The 14,540-nt window shown below is 44.0% G+C and overlaps 1 protein-coding gene across 1 annotated transcript; it reads left to right on the top strand.

Moving 5' to 3' along the window:
• Window positions 1–884: 884 nt before the first annotated feature.
• On the top strand, window positions 885–14,152 carry RBX1 (ring-box 1). Its single transcript, XM_065887508.1, has 5 exons — window positions 885–969; window positions 2,877–2,955; window positions 7,858–7,928; window positions 11,101–11,186; window positions 13,964–14,152. Exons 1-5 carry the CDS (start codon window positions 892–894, stop codon window positions 13,974–13,976), a joined length of 327 nt encoding a protein of 108 aa, XP_065743580.1. The 5' UTR covers window positions 885–891; the 3' UTR covers window positions 13,977–14,152.
• Window positions 14,153–14,540: the final 388 nt, after the last annotated feature.

Genomic DNA, 14,540 nt, shown 5'->3' with positions numbered 1-14,540 from the left:
AAGGAGAAAGGACCCCATAGTCCGATGACCAATTGAGGAATGGGAAGGAAGTGTGTGCTCAAGTGAGTTAAATGTAAATCGTGTTCTTTAACCAAAGGCCATTCCGATTTGGACTGGTATTTTGGGTGGGCTGTGGCTGTCATCTCCCAGTCTCCTAAGCCTCCTCCCTCCACCTATTTCAGGTGGGCAGGTGAAGGCAGGGCTACATAATGCCTGCTCAATTTGATCCTGCGGAGGACACGGAGGCGGGGGGCTCCAGTCTCCCCATCTAATCCTGAGTATTTCCCGAATTGGAATTAGGAAACCAAACGGTGCTTCAGGCCTCCCAGGGAGGGTAGCAACTCAGGCCGGCCTCGTAAGCGGGTCAGGATCTGGAAAGACCAGTGTGAGGTCTCGGGTTTCGGCAGCGGGAGGCGGGACGCCCAACCTCGCCCCTTCCCCAGAAGAACGCGACGGGGACCAGCGAGCCGGGGAGCTCCGAGGCGCCGGGGAAGGCGAGGCGGGGCCGGTGCTGCAGGTCGCGGCCCAAGCGGAGGAAGCAGCCGCCGCCCCAGCTGAGGGAGTGTGGCCGGGGGCTTCCCGGGGGAGGGCGACGAGAACGAGCCCTTTCGAACGTTTCCACCCGGCTCGCTCACTTCGGCCCTGCCCCGCCCGGCCCCGCCCGAGACGCTCGGGCCACCGCCTCCTCTCCGCCAACGCTGGGTAGGTGGGGGGTGGGGGAGGACAGCGCCAGCGCCTTTAAGAGGCGTGGCCACATGCTCCACCCCCACCTGCCCCTCGCGCGCCAGTGAGGGGGTGGGACGCGGGAGGAGGTGCCGGGGCGGGAGGGGGAGCGAGGCTTGCGCTGACGCGCAGGCGCAGTAGCCGGGCGACGGAGCGTGTGTTTCCAAAATGGCGGCAGCGATGGATGTGGATACCCCGAGCGGCACGAACAGCGGCGCGGGCAAGAAGCGCTTTGAAGTGAAAAAGGTTGGGTCTCGCCAGCGCCTTCCTCAGGGAAGCTAGAGAGGCGTGGATCTGGCTGGCAGGCCCGAGGATGGCCAAGGCGCGGAGGAAAGGGCTTCACTTCAGGGCGTTCCTGGGACAGGGTACCACGAAAGGAAGCCGGTGGGCGGGTTTTAGGGTTGATCGGCGTGACTGCCGCCCACTGTCAGTGGCAGTATTGGTTTCGTTAGGAAGCTGAGGGGCCAATCACGGAGGTGCTTATTGAGATACGCGGGATTGCGACTTGGCTGCAGGAGCCAAGCGCCTGAGCTGTCACTGGAGTGGTGGAGGGGTGGGGAAGGAGAGGGTGGGGTGGGAGGAAGGGGGAGTCGGAGTGCTGCGGTGGATGGAGGATGGGGCGGTGTGGCGAAAGCCGGGAACCTGAGGTCCTACCGCTTTGGAGGCCTCTGAGGACCCGGGCTGGCTATCTCCGTGCCCCGCCCCTGTCCGAAGCTTGGGGTCCCTCTGAGGGACCCCGACCCGGTCTTCGCCTAATCGAGGCCTCCATTAGCCCTCTCTGGTCCTCGCCCCTGCCGAGTTAAAGTGTCTCGAGTGTAACTCTTGGTTCTTCTGAGAGGTCTGTTGGTTTGTCACACAGCTGCCCCAGTCCTGTGGTCATATTCAGAATCCCGCTGTCCAAAAAAAAAAGAAACATGGTGGAATTTGTTAAAAAGAAAATGCGAGCCCAAATCTTGTGTCATTTAGGGAGGGTTGAGTACTAGTTGCGAACGACCTGGTAAAAGTGGGAAAGCAATGTGGGACGTGTCTTTTTGCGTGAAATGCCTTATAGTTGTTTGCCAGCAGTTGGGGAGAAAAATGCCGATTCCCACCCAAGATAAAACATCTGTACAAAATGAAGACCTGAAATAGGGAAGATGTTATTCCTGGAACATCTGGCTAAACCCTGACAATATTCACCCTCCTAGTGCTTTTTGGCGTTTCATTGTGGGCCCTGCATGCTCAGTTACAGCCAGCAGCCATGTTGAAGAATAGAAGTAGGATTTTTTTCCTGCAAGTTGAAGCTGTAGGGTGAAAAGTGCTGAAGAAGTTACTTAGACACTGAGAATTAGGCTTGAAAGAGATGAAGGTTTGAGAAGTAGCACCAAATTCGTGGATGAAAGGGAGTTTGGGAATATTTATAATTGCAGAAGCCAGAGGGTTGAGTTACTTAAATGCTACTTTTAGATAAACTCTTATGGAAATTATCTTAACTGAATATAACAGTTTGAGCATGTAAAAGTTGAAAACAGTTTATTTGATGATAGGAACTAAACAAAATTCTGGTGAATTTTAGAGTTTGTTGTGCAGTTATCTTGTAAGATTTAAGTGATGACCTTGTTCTGAGTATTGACACTGTGTAATTAGTTATCCAGCTTTTCCCACGATTACCCGTTTTATGATCCAGTCATCATCTTAGTTCATTGTGTTCCTTGTTTTCGACCTCCCCATTCCTGCTTCTAAAGTCTCCTTGAAGAGCAGGTATTTGTTTATGCAGAAATTGAGCTCTTCTGCAACTGCCAGGAGAACCTGCACAGTAATTCAAGTTTGTGATTATTAGACCTAAAACAGGCACTTATAAATTATTCCTGATTTGTTTGCATTGATATGGCTGACTAAACTGTAGGAAAAAAATAAAAGATGACATTCATTTCTGTATTTATATACTCAACTGTTTGGAGAATGGGTGAGCGTACGTGTAGCCTATCTTGCTGTCTGATATAATAAAGAGTAATGTAACCTCTAGAAGCTCTTTTGTTTAGTGGTCCTTGTGGCCAAAAAGATGATAACTGCAGCATGAAATCCTAGAGTGTCGTGTGTGTGTGTTCTATGTGTGTCTATGCTTGTGTTACAAGGAGAGTAGAGTGCATTGTTCCCCCTTTTTCTCTTTGCAGTGGAATGCGGTAGCCCTCTGGGCCTGGGATATTGTGGTTGATAACTGTGCCATCTGCCGGAACCACATTATGGATCTTTGTAAGTAATTGGAGGAGGATGGGAGGAAGTTGAGAAGGTTACAGAGATTGCGGCCATCCTGATGTGACCAGTTTTCTTCTTCCCAAGGAGATATAAAGTACAGTCAGAGCACTTGGGGTCTTGTGCATCTAGGCCATTGGTATGTTTGAAATAAAGTAGTTTTTTATGATGTCCTGCAGGCATACCCCTCTATCAGAATAAATCTACTCAATCTAAAGATGGCAAGGCCCCATTTAGAATGAATTGTGGACACAGAGGTACTATTGATTATATCCTCTCTGTTTCCCATCTTGTAACCAGACTCAAAGGCAAAAATAGTGAAAGAAAGAAAAATAACTTTGAGCTAAAATGTTCTGTTAGAACTAGTTTTTGCTGGGGATTTATGAAGAAAAGAAGCCTGAGCATGGATTTTCAGTGTTAGCCCAAGTGTAGTTAAGGGGACATCACTGCCGACATCTAAATAGGCAGTTAATTGCTCTAAAGAAATTTAATTTAAATTTCCACATATTTCATTACACATAGTGGTCAACACATAGTGGACTTAGTATCCTTGTAGTAATAGGGGCAAGAATGTTGATCACACCAGGGACAGTCACTATTCATCCAGGTACTAAAATGGTTTGTTATTGAGATCAGGAATAGGGCAAAGAAACTGCAACTTTCTCGAATTGAAATTATAACTTATTTTTTAAATGACTTACCTGCCTCTTCAACTTTATCTTGAGCCACTCTCCTGCATACTCTGCTGGTTCCTCTGACTTTCTTTTCATTCTTCAAGTGTCCATGCTCTTGTTTAGAGCCCTTACATATCCTGTTCCCTCTGCTGAAATGTTCTTCACCTCTTCTCCCCCTATCTTTGTCTAATGCAGCACTGTCTAATCTAAACGTAAGCCTCAATTGTGAGCACATACGTAATTTAAAGTTTTCTAGTACTCATATTAACAAAGTAAAACGAAACAGATGATTTGTATTTTATTTATCCTACTATATCCAAAATATTTTTATTTCAATATGTAATCAACATTTTAAAGTGAAATATTTTACTTTTTTTTGTTGTTGTACTAAGTCTTCAAAGTGTATTTCACACTTCCACAGCATCTCATTTCAGACTAGCCACATTTCAAGTGCTCAATTCTCACACGTGGCCAGTGGCTACTTTATTGGGCAATGTAGAACTAACCCATAGTTGGTCTTCAGATCTCACCTTGAACTTGCTCAAAGATGTTTTCCCTGACCATACTTACATACACACAAACACAAGCTATGCCAGTTCTGTTAAATATTTCCAAGACATCCTATAGTTTCCTTTGTAGCAGTCATTTAATTTAGTTGGTTCTTTATAATTCCATGTTATTTACTGATGTGTTCCTAGCATCTAGCAGTGTTTCGTACTATAATACTACTATATCTAGTGATAAACTATAATAGGTTCTCACTAGATATTTGCTCAGTGAATAATAAAAACACAGAATAGGAAACTAGTCTGTGGTCATTGCAACTTGGAAAGCACAAATCAAATATTTTGTGTGGGAAAACAATCATGGCATGTGTTGGTAGTTTACTGCCCTTGGTTTCTTTGAGTTTTGACCCTGTTTACCTTTTCACACAACAGTCAAAGCAGATCAGCAGCTACCATGATGTTTAATGCAGAGAGAAGGAACCCATCACAGAAAAACACATGCACAGTGTTAAATGTGCTAGGGTGGGGTTTTTGATTACGTGCTTGCCAATTCCTTGCTGTGCGTTTTCACAAGGAGTTGTGCCCAGAGAAAATTTTACTTTCTTGGGGCTCTTTTCTGTAATCCTGACTTGTTTTTAACCTCTGTATTTAAGTCATTGTGTGTCTCTCTGGATGCAAGAGAATGCACTTGGGAAGATGGTGACAGACAAAGGCCACTGATATTCTATATCTTCTCTTAGTGTTGAACACTTGAGGGGTCAATGTGGGCTTTTAGTTAGACACCTGCTTTATCATATATTTTAAATGTCAGATGCAGAAGTAGGACGTTGAATTCCTATAACAAACAAAGTATTTTCAAGTCATGTCTTATGTTCATTTGATGAATATTTATATCCTGGGCATTTTGCAAGGTCTAGGATGAAAGACCTGAGATCAGATCTTTACCCTTGTGGAACATACCCTTCTGTTTATTACAGACACTAAAGAGAAATCTGGTTGCTGCAACTGGGCTTGTCTTCCTTTCAAAAATAGATGAATTATGATGCTTGTAAAAAGACACTTTTGGGGCTTCCCTAGTGGCGCACTGGTTGAGAGTCCGCCTGCCGATGCAGGGGACACAGGTTCGTGCCCCGTTCCGGGAAGATCCCATATGCCGCGGAGCAGCTAGGCCCGTGAGCCATGGCCGCTGAGCCTGCGCGTCTGGAGCCTGTGCTCCGCAACAGGAGAGGCCACAACAGTGAGAGGCCCGCGTACTGCAAGAAAAAAAAAAAAAAAAAAAGACACTTTTGTTAAAGATGAAAATAAGAATCTTGATCTAGCAATGGCCATTTTCTAATAAATTCTGGTCCGGCATTAAATGAATAATTGTATACAGAGCCGTAAATAAACGAGTGATTATGGCTGTGCTCCAGTTGAACTCACCTACAAAGCATTCTTGGTCTAAAGACTTCCTCTTTGGAATCCAAATTGTTACTACCTGTCCTACTATAGCTTCATACTTATTTTGCATTGCCCTATTTCTTGGTTCTTTTAGAGAACATCATCTGCTAGGTGTAATTTTCTCCATTGCCTCAGGTAATCTTGTTCCAGATGAAGGGGGCATCCAGAAGTGCTTAGACCCAGCCTCTGCCCCTAAGTTAGTCTTTTCCTAAAACCACAGGTCCATCAATATTTTCAAAGTGTGAAATCTCTTCACTTCCAAGAAGAAGCCATTGCTTCCTTAGCAGTCCTCTGGTTGTAATGCTCTTGTATTGAAGTATAAAAGTCCTCAAGCTTTATAAGTCACATGAAATCAACTTCTGCCTTTGCACACCTGTTGTGTGCTGCCTTTCTGTCTGTTCTAGACTGACAGAGAACAATTCCTTCCCCTATTTAAACAAATGACTAAACCCCAGTGCTCAGCCTCTGGACCAAAAGCTTGAAAACATTTTATCTTTGAGAACATTTTACACTTGTATTTAGTAATTTTTCATGCCTTATCCCCTTTTATCTGACGTTCTGTATTGCAATCCTATTTCTGATCTCTTCTTATTATTATTAAAGTATAGTTGATTTACAATATTATATTAATTTCAGGTGTACAACATAATGATTGAATGCTTTTATAGATTATACTCCCTTTAAAGTTGTTATAAAATATTTCCTATATTCCCTGTGCTGTACAATATATTTTTGTTCTTTGTTAGGAGTTTTCTGATAAGAACAAATGTATATTTGGCCCCCATTCTCTCTATTTATAGAAGTGTTTTTTGTTTGCTTATTCAGATACTGAAAGCCTACTTTGCACTAGGCATAGAACGACAGCCCCTTAAAAATACGCAGACCTAGAAAAATTTAAACATGATAATGTACCTTGAAACAGTTTCATTATTTACTTAAATAATAATAATTGTGCCTCTTGCTTAGCTAATTTCTTAATACATAGTCCTCATCTAAGTGAGATGATCCAACTTGAAGGACATCAGATTTTATCTTCTCTGCCATCTCTTTGAATAGGGTGCATTCACAGCCCCCATACATTCTTGAATATATGGCATAGGCCCTAGATTCTCCACTTTTATCAGAAGGAAAACCAGTTATTTTCTTTGTAGTGTGAATCTGGGTAGCATAAGCAACTTCTGTGATTTCAGATCCTTTGCCTTTCATATTTTTGAAGGGTGGGGGAAAGAACATTCTGGTATATCTCTTCCCCTAAGACCAAATGTATGCATTAACATCTCAGCATTACTTTCATACAATTTTAGTATTTTCCGCCTGTGGAAGTTTGAAGTAATTGTCTCATTAAATAGTCTTTCCTGAAGCTTTTTGTTCTTCAGAAGGGAGACTCCATTTAGTTACCACCTTCAGAGAAAGCAAATTACACATTAGTAATTCTTGTTCGTTGAATATTTATCCTAATAGAGCTTTACTCATCCTTTCTGGATCTCAGTCAGATTTTTTTTTTTTTTTAAGTTCCCTCCCTTCCCCCTCTATGAAATTGATATTCGGATACATTTGCAGCAATTTGCTCCATTCACTGGTGAGAATCACCTCAGGGGCAATAAGTGTCACTTAAGTGGTAGCCCTGAGTCTCCTCTAACCCGTTGGCCTCACAGATCTGCTGTGTTGACGGTGTTTTAAGGACTTGAGATTTGACGTCCTCATGCAGAGCGTACACTGCACTTCGCCACAGGCCTCTTCACCCCCTTTTACTTGCTCTCTCCCAGCTCCATATGTCTGCCTGACTCCTTTAAGGACTAGAGCTTGTCCCCCAGCTAGGCTTTCATGTGGCAAACCTGGGTGTTGTAAGGGCCTGAGAGGAAGCATTCACCAAGAATAGAGATGCCAGTTCTCAGAACAGTAAGAGTTATGAGGTGGCTTTAAGAATTTACTATATTTACCAGATTAGGAGGAATCACTGTCATTTGGACAAGTCAGGTTATGTTCAGAGTTAAAAAGTACTCTTTCCTTCGTTACTCTGGTTTTTGAACAAGGGGAGGGATTCATTGCAAAGCATGCTGTTAAGTCATATCTCTGCCTTCTCTATTCTTCACCCCTTTCCACATTCATTAAAAAACGATTATGACTAATTAACCACTTGAGATTTTGTTCATGTTTATGCCATCACCACCAACCCCCACCCCCCAGCCCCAGTCATGTCATCGTGTAGTCGTGCAGGTAGGGCAGCTGTAGGTGAAAAGGTTGTTGCCGGGGTCCAGTGCTGTCTGCTCTTGTTCCCACAGGCATAGAGTGTCAAGCCAACCAGGCGTCTGCTACTTCTGAAGAGTGCACCGTTGCGTGGGGAGTCTGTAACGTAAGGAAACATCTTTCCCTATCAGCATGGCTTGTAAACATAGTACCACTTTTCCTGCTTTGCCAGTCTTGAAACTAACTAGGAAAAAAATGACTAGCCCACTTTTCTCCCAAAAGGTACACAAATATTAAAAAAAAAAAAAAAATTTAAAAGCATTGTACTGTTCACCTGTTATAGGGTAAAAATTATTAGTTATTGCAGAGACAATAGTTTGTCTTACTTATAAAGTGTACCAACTTTTGTCAGCAACATTTTGGGGATTCATCTTTGGGAATTGCCTTCAAAGCCTGTGGTACAGTCTTTGGAATATTCTGTTAGTGGAAATCTTTACTTTCGTAACACATTTTTAAAAGGCTAGGTGTCTTGTGGAACTAAGGTGAATAAATTGAGTGTCCGTGTGTGTGTGTGTGTGTGTGTGTGTGTGTGTGTGTGTGTGTGTTTTAGGTGTGGCAAATGTTCTAAGTTAGGATTTGGGTTTTTTTTTTAATGTGGCTCATGCCAGAAATGTTTTGTACAGCATCTCTGGACTGAATGTACGGCCTTCCAGAGAGTGACAGCTGTGAAGGATAATAGACATCAAATATGTTATTTCCAGCACGTGTTAAAAATTCATCCTTATAGACATGTAGTCCCCGTCATAGGAGCTAAAATTGTCCTGTCCGGGCGTCCTGTGCCCAGGGAACAGAGGGCTCCCAGCATGACACAGGCCTAAGAAGTCAGGCTCTGGAGTCAGACCATCATTCCCCGTCTCTGGGACTTGCTAGGTGACTTTGGGCAAGGTATTGGCCTCTCTAAGCATCGTATGAAATGGAGCTGATAGTAGACTGCATAGTGTCACAATCACGATGAAGTGATTTTATGTTAAAAAGTGCTTAGAGGAGTTGGGGTTTTTTTGGGACATGAGCCACCCATCTCCTTGCATGCCCCTGCAGTAAACCTTTCTCTGCTCAAAAAAAAAAAAAAAAAAAAAACTGCTTAGAACACCTCCTGCATGCAGTAAGCGTCTTTGTTAATAAATATAAATAAATAAAATTTGGGGTGGCTGTAGTTCCTGAAGAGAGAGCTATCAGTACTTTTCTCCCTCGGGTTGAGGCTCTCCTCCCAGCCTACACCTTGTGGGGCACCTTCTCCATGCTTTCGGGGCCCTTCGACAGTTTCACAGTAGCCTCTGGCCAAGGGACAGTGTTTATCATTTATGGGGATAAAGAATAAAGCTTATCGGGCTCTTTGCTCTCCCTGGCATCCAGGCGTATACTAAGAACCTTGTCACTTTGTGGTGGAAGTAAAAGGAGTGAGCTTCTCCTTAAATTCAGCTCAGGAGAGTCGAGCTCAGAGAGCCTGCCACCAAGAAGAGCCAGCAGGTGTGCCTGAAACCTTTGGACTAGTCCCAGGTTCTAGTGCTGGGTCTTCTACTAACCTGCTCTATGAATTAGGCAAGTCACTTAACTCTTCTGGTTATACAGACAGTTTCCTGTCTGTAAAATGAAGATAGTAATAGCCGTCATGCTTGCTTGCCTGGGTTGCTGGAGGCTCCAGTGAGGTAATAGATGTTTACAGACTGCTTGCAAAGTGTGAAGCACCAGGCAGTGTATTTTGAGACTGCTCAGTGTACGCATCAGTATGTCCTAGATGGTTAACAGGAGGGAAGCTGGGAACAGAGGCATTCAGGGATGCTGTCACCAGCCCTGCAGCCTCATTTGCAGCCCATCTTTCCCTCTGTCCTCAGAGGTGGCTGGGGAGTACAGGACCCTGTACTGCTGCAAGGTGCCTAACGGGGCAGCTGGGAGGTGGAGAAGGGTGTCCTGAACGCCCTTAGGTGAGCCTGTCCCCACCGCCTGGGGATTGAGAAAAATGCCTCCGCTTGCTGCCTTTTGGAAATCTTGTTTTTTCTCTTTTTCAGAAATAATGAGTTGTGTGAGCGTCAGGAGGAAAGGGATCTTGCAAAGGGCCACTGCTCTGGGAGAGTGTTTGTCCTGTTGAGTAGCCCCAGTGTACCAGCCGTGGACTCTAGTGTTTGTCACTGAATTCTCTTTCTGTCTTTGTGCAAAGACAATTCACAAATGATAATCCACATTGTGATTCTTAAGTTCCATGTATGTTTGGGGGGACACGCTGACCAGAGTTCAGGGCTGTTATTAAGCCAAGCCTGCCACAGCTTTCATGGTGTGTTGGGGCGTCAGCACTGCTCCCCTGTCCCCACTCAGCCGACCCATCATGGCTCGGGTGAGGGGACTCTTGTTCCGTCCGAGTTCGCTGCTCACACGAGCAGGGGCAGAGGATAAACATCCGTGCAGAGGTGCTGTGGTTAGCGTCTGCACGTCATTAACGCATACCAAAAAGCTGCATACGGACTATCCTTCTCCCCATATCCGAAGGCCAACTCCTCGCTCCCTGTCAGTTCCCAGTAGTCTTGGTACTTTTGCCCTTTTACTTCCTGTCTTGATCATGGAATAAGCCCTTCGATGCTCTTTCAGCTGTTTGCGTGCAGTGTGCCCATCGTAATACTTCCTTTTACCCTAAGTTTTTATCTCATTCCTTTTTAAGACACAGTCTCTCGCCCACTAAAGGCTCACTGAGTACCAGGCTGTTGTCATATCAATACACCTATAAACAAATGGGGAAATAAAGTCCTTTGGAAGGAGTTGAGCTGCGTGTGGAAGGTCGGGGAAGTGCCCCTCTCAGCTCTGGATGATGTCAGGGATGGCACACTACCCACACTGAGTAGATGCCTCTGCTCCTGGGGTTCCCTTCTCCAAGGTGGGGAGGGCAGCTGGGGACCAAGAAGGGGGAATGTTTGAAATCCACATGTGATCAAGGGCCTCCCTGCGTGAGCCCCAGTAGAGTAAGCCCCCACTACAGGCCGCATAGGACCAGAAAGCCCCACTCCATCTTCCCTTACGGAAAGAGAGCTCACTGCTAGAACACTGCCGTGCTTCCTAAATGCACTCTTCCCTTTGTAGGAATGACGTTTCTGACATGTTTCACTAGACTTAGCCTCGTGCCTAACCAAGGTGTAACCCGTTGTTGACCTTTTGTCTCCCGTTGTGTGTTGCCTTCCATCACTCTTCTCCAGCCCCTGTGTGTAACTACCCCACTGCACTTGAGATGTATTGTCATCAGAGAGCTGAGCCTTCACAGGATTATTTTTAATAAAATGTATCTTTTCTTCCAGCATGCTTTTCACTTCCACTGCATCTCCCGCTGGCTCAAAACACGGCAGGTGTGTCCGTTGGACAACAGAGAGTGGGAATTCCAAAAGTAGGTGTCTCTGGATGCTTTGACGTTTTAAGGTTGGGCTTTGTGGTCCGTATCATTCTTGGACTCATGTCAAGCTGGAGGGTGCACAGTCTTAGAAAATGGAGACATGGAACATGCCTTGTTTTCATAAACTAGCTTTTGGTTAGTTAGATAAGGACTCATCGATGTGGAAAATGCATAGGTGAATCCACGTTAGAAGCTTGCAGCCTAGAGTTTCCCAACTATCCAGGTTCTATGAAAGTAGAAAATATGAGAATTTGCAAACTATTAAATATTTCCAAAATCACATCAGTAATAAGGCTCCAGAGGCTAACTAATGTCAGGTGTCTTTGCCTTGGGCTAGAATTATATCCACCTATCATGTTTCATTGGTTTTATCTCATGCTGATTAATTCTGATACAGCGTTTATGGCTATCTCAACTAAATCATTATTGTTGTGGCTGTTAGTAGTATGTAAATAAAACATGACATGTAAATTTTCAGAAATTCAAGTGGTTAAAGGGTTTACCACAAAAGATGAGTCTCACCTTGTTCTCCTCATCTCTTTCCTGGAGGTGGCCGTCAGCAACAGCTTCTTAGTGGCTTTCCCGAGTGTCCCCGTATATGTACTTGAATGTATTTGGATATACATGTAGAATTTTTTATATCTGTAGTAGTAATTCCTAAAAGAGGAATTTCTGATTAAAGAGTATGTATGTTTTTATTTTTGATGGTGTCAGATTTTCCTTTCCCAAGAATATGTGCTAATTCACAGTCCCTACAAACAGTGAAGCAGGAGGCCCCATTCTCCATTTCTTGCCAATGTTCTGTTATCAAACTTTTCCATCTTAGCTACTGACAGGTGAAAATTAGTATTCAATTGCATTTTTTAAAATTTTCAGTGAAATTGGGCTACTTTTTATATATTTTTATGCCTATTATATTTTTGTGCGAAACGCTCTTTTATCTGTTGAATTTTCAGTCATTTTCTTGATCAAATTTTTAATGAAAAGGGAGATTTTTACTTAAATATGAGTTTTGGCTAGCAGAATATTCTTATGTTTAAAAACCAATAAATAGGGTTCTTTAGTTTGTGAAATGTTTACAAATCACTTATTGGTACAGTTATTTTGTTTTTAGACTTATTTATTTTGGTAAAGAATTTTGAAAGTGAAATGCATGTTCATTTTTTAAGAAACCTGCCAAATAACTCAATATCTTCATACCGTCACATTCCTTTCAGCAATGTATATGCTAAGTAATGTGTAAGATATAAAAATGTGTGAGACAGTCCTTCCCTGTCCTTGGGGAGCTTGCATTCTGAGTGGAGCCATGACATGACAAGTAATACATGTCACGGCAGAAGCACTGTTCTAGGTTCTCAAGAGGCCTTTGTAATTGGCTCTGCCCTGGAGCAGGCTCCAGGTTCCGTCTTGGACCAAAACTGTCTCATGTAGCCCATTACATGTGCCTGGGGCTGAGCCTAAGAAGTGGGGGGTGTAAAGAACCCTCCTGTTGGGCTTTGACACTGTCAGTGTATCCAGCTGGTGACTTTGCCTGGCCATGGTTATCAGTGCACTGGGAAAACAAATTCATAAGAAGCAAATTGCAGCATGCTTAAATCTGATGGACAACTTCCGGGTTATTCTCCAGCCCTCTAACGCACACTGGAGCTCTACCCTATGAGGACTTTTTTAGACAATATTTAAGTGAATTTCTTACGTGAAGTGCTTAAAGAATCTAGTACCCCTTCAGGATGATGGAAGCAGTGATGCAGAGTTCTAGTGCCCTGGTTTCCATCCATATAACAAAGTATTTTAATCAGAGGTGAACTGCCCACAAAGAACCACAACAAAAGATTATTAAGTAAGATAATAATGAAGGATTTTGTGTTTACAAAATCCATTTAGGGACTTGCCTGGCGGTCCAGTGGCTAAGACTCCACGCTCCCAATGCAGGGGGCCTGGGTTTGATCCCTGGTCAGGGAACTAGATCCCACATGCCGCAACTAAGAGTTTGTGTGCCACAGGTAAAGATTCCACACGCAGCAATGAAGACCCTGTGTGCCGCAACTAAGACCTGCTGCAGACTAGTGAATAAATAAATAAATAAATATTTTTTAAAAAAAGAAGAAAAGAAATCCATTTATATGTGGAAGAAATTTCCTGCCCTTGTTTATAATCTTGCTAGAGCCAACTTTTGGCTTCTGGGGAAATCAGAAAGGACCTGAGATCCATACCTAGTTTCTCTCCACAGTTCTCTTTCTGCACTGCTGAGTGGACTCAGGGCTATAATTGGAACTGGTGATAGATTTTGACATTGAAGGCTGTTCAGTTACTGGTTTCTGTATTTGCCTTACCCTAAACTTACCTGAGGACTGGAGTTGAGGTGAAGAGGCCACCACAGGTAGGGGAGGCCAAGAGTTCATGCTGTCTGAGCCACTGCCTGGGGCAAACAGGTGGAGCTCCCTTTCACAAGCACCGGCTCTGACTTCTCCCTCTCGCCTCCCTGTTACTGCCTGGTGTCTGCCTGGTAGCTGGCAGGAGTCAGGTGGGTGCAGCTGAGTCCGTGGTGAGGCGGGACCGTCGTAAGAAGCGGGTGATAAGTAAGATGTTATAGGGGCCGGGAAGATGAAAGGGGCAGAGACCGGGGTCGTAACCCGGTCTTGGCACACACTTGTGGTCACTTACTTCTTTTCAAAGTTTTAACCAAGTTTGTGGATGTATTTAAGCAGGTTTTAGAGTCTCAAACAGGAAATTACTAAGGAATTAATTAAATAATTTACCTTGTCTTTCAGGTATGGGCACTAGAAAAAGAGAATTGTTCCGTCAAGCTCAACTGTATCATTAGCCACTTAATGACTTGCCCTCCTGTTACTTAATTATAAATTAGATAGAACTGTGTTTTTTCTGCTTTGTCTTTTCAGTTTGCTATTCCTGCACCCATATTGTATTCTGTGTCAAATAAAATCCAGTTGGATTCTAGAACAGATGCCGCCTCTTGTGTATGTGAAAAAAGTGAACATAAAAGGACCCCTCTTTCTAGGTTGGAAAGCCAGCTTTTGAAAGTGAGGTGTTTGTTCGTTAGAGCCAGAGCAGAGTTGTCCTGCGAGCATGTCTCTCGGTCATGAGGAAGCCTGGTCCACAGCCCGGCTACTGATGGCAGTGTTGGGCGAGTCGCCTCTCTGCTCCGAGCTCTTCTTCTGTAAAGTGGCTGCTGAGGACTAAATGGTGTCATGTGGGCACAGGAAGAGGCTTTGTGAACTGTTAAGGACACTATACAAATGTTAACTTTGTGTATGACATGTTGCTTTCTCTTCTTAGTTTAGAAAAGTAAACTTGAAGAAATCTAATAAGTAATCTTGGCTGCCAAAG

Source organism: Phocoena phocoena, chromosome 11, assembly GCF_963924675.1.
Source record: "Phocoena phocoena chromosome 11, mPhoPho1.1, whole genome shotgun sequence".
NCBI lineage: Eukaryota > Metazoa > Chordata > Mammalia > Artiodactyla > Phocoenidae > Phocoena > Phocoena phocoena.
The sequence above is the reverse complement of the archived record's forward strand: the minus strand, read 5'-3'. Positions and strand labels throughout refer to the sequence as shown.

Coding starts and splice junctions, on each gene's coding strand:
- RBX1 (XM_065887508.1), top strand. CDS start 892: ATGGCGGCAGCGATGGATGTGGATACCCCGAGCGGCACGAACAGCGGC. Junction 970..2,876: donor AGCGCTTTGAAGTGAAAAAG/GTTGGGTCTCGC, acceptor TTCTCTTTGCAG/TGGAATGCGGTAGCCCTCTG. Junction 7,929..11,100: donor TTGCGTGGGGAGTCTGTAAC/GTAAGGAAACAT, acceptor CTTTTCTTCCAG/CATGCTTTTCACTTCCACTG.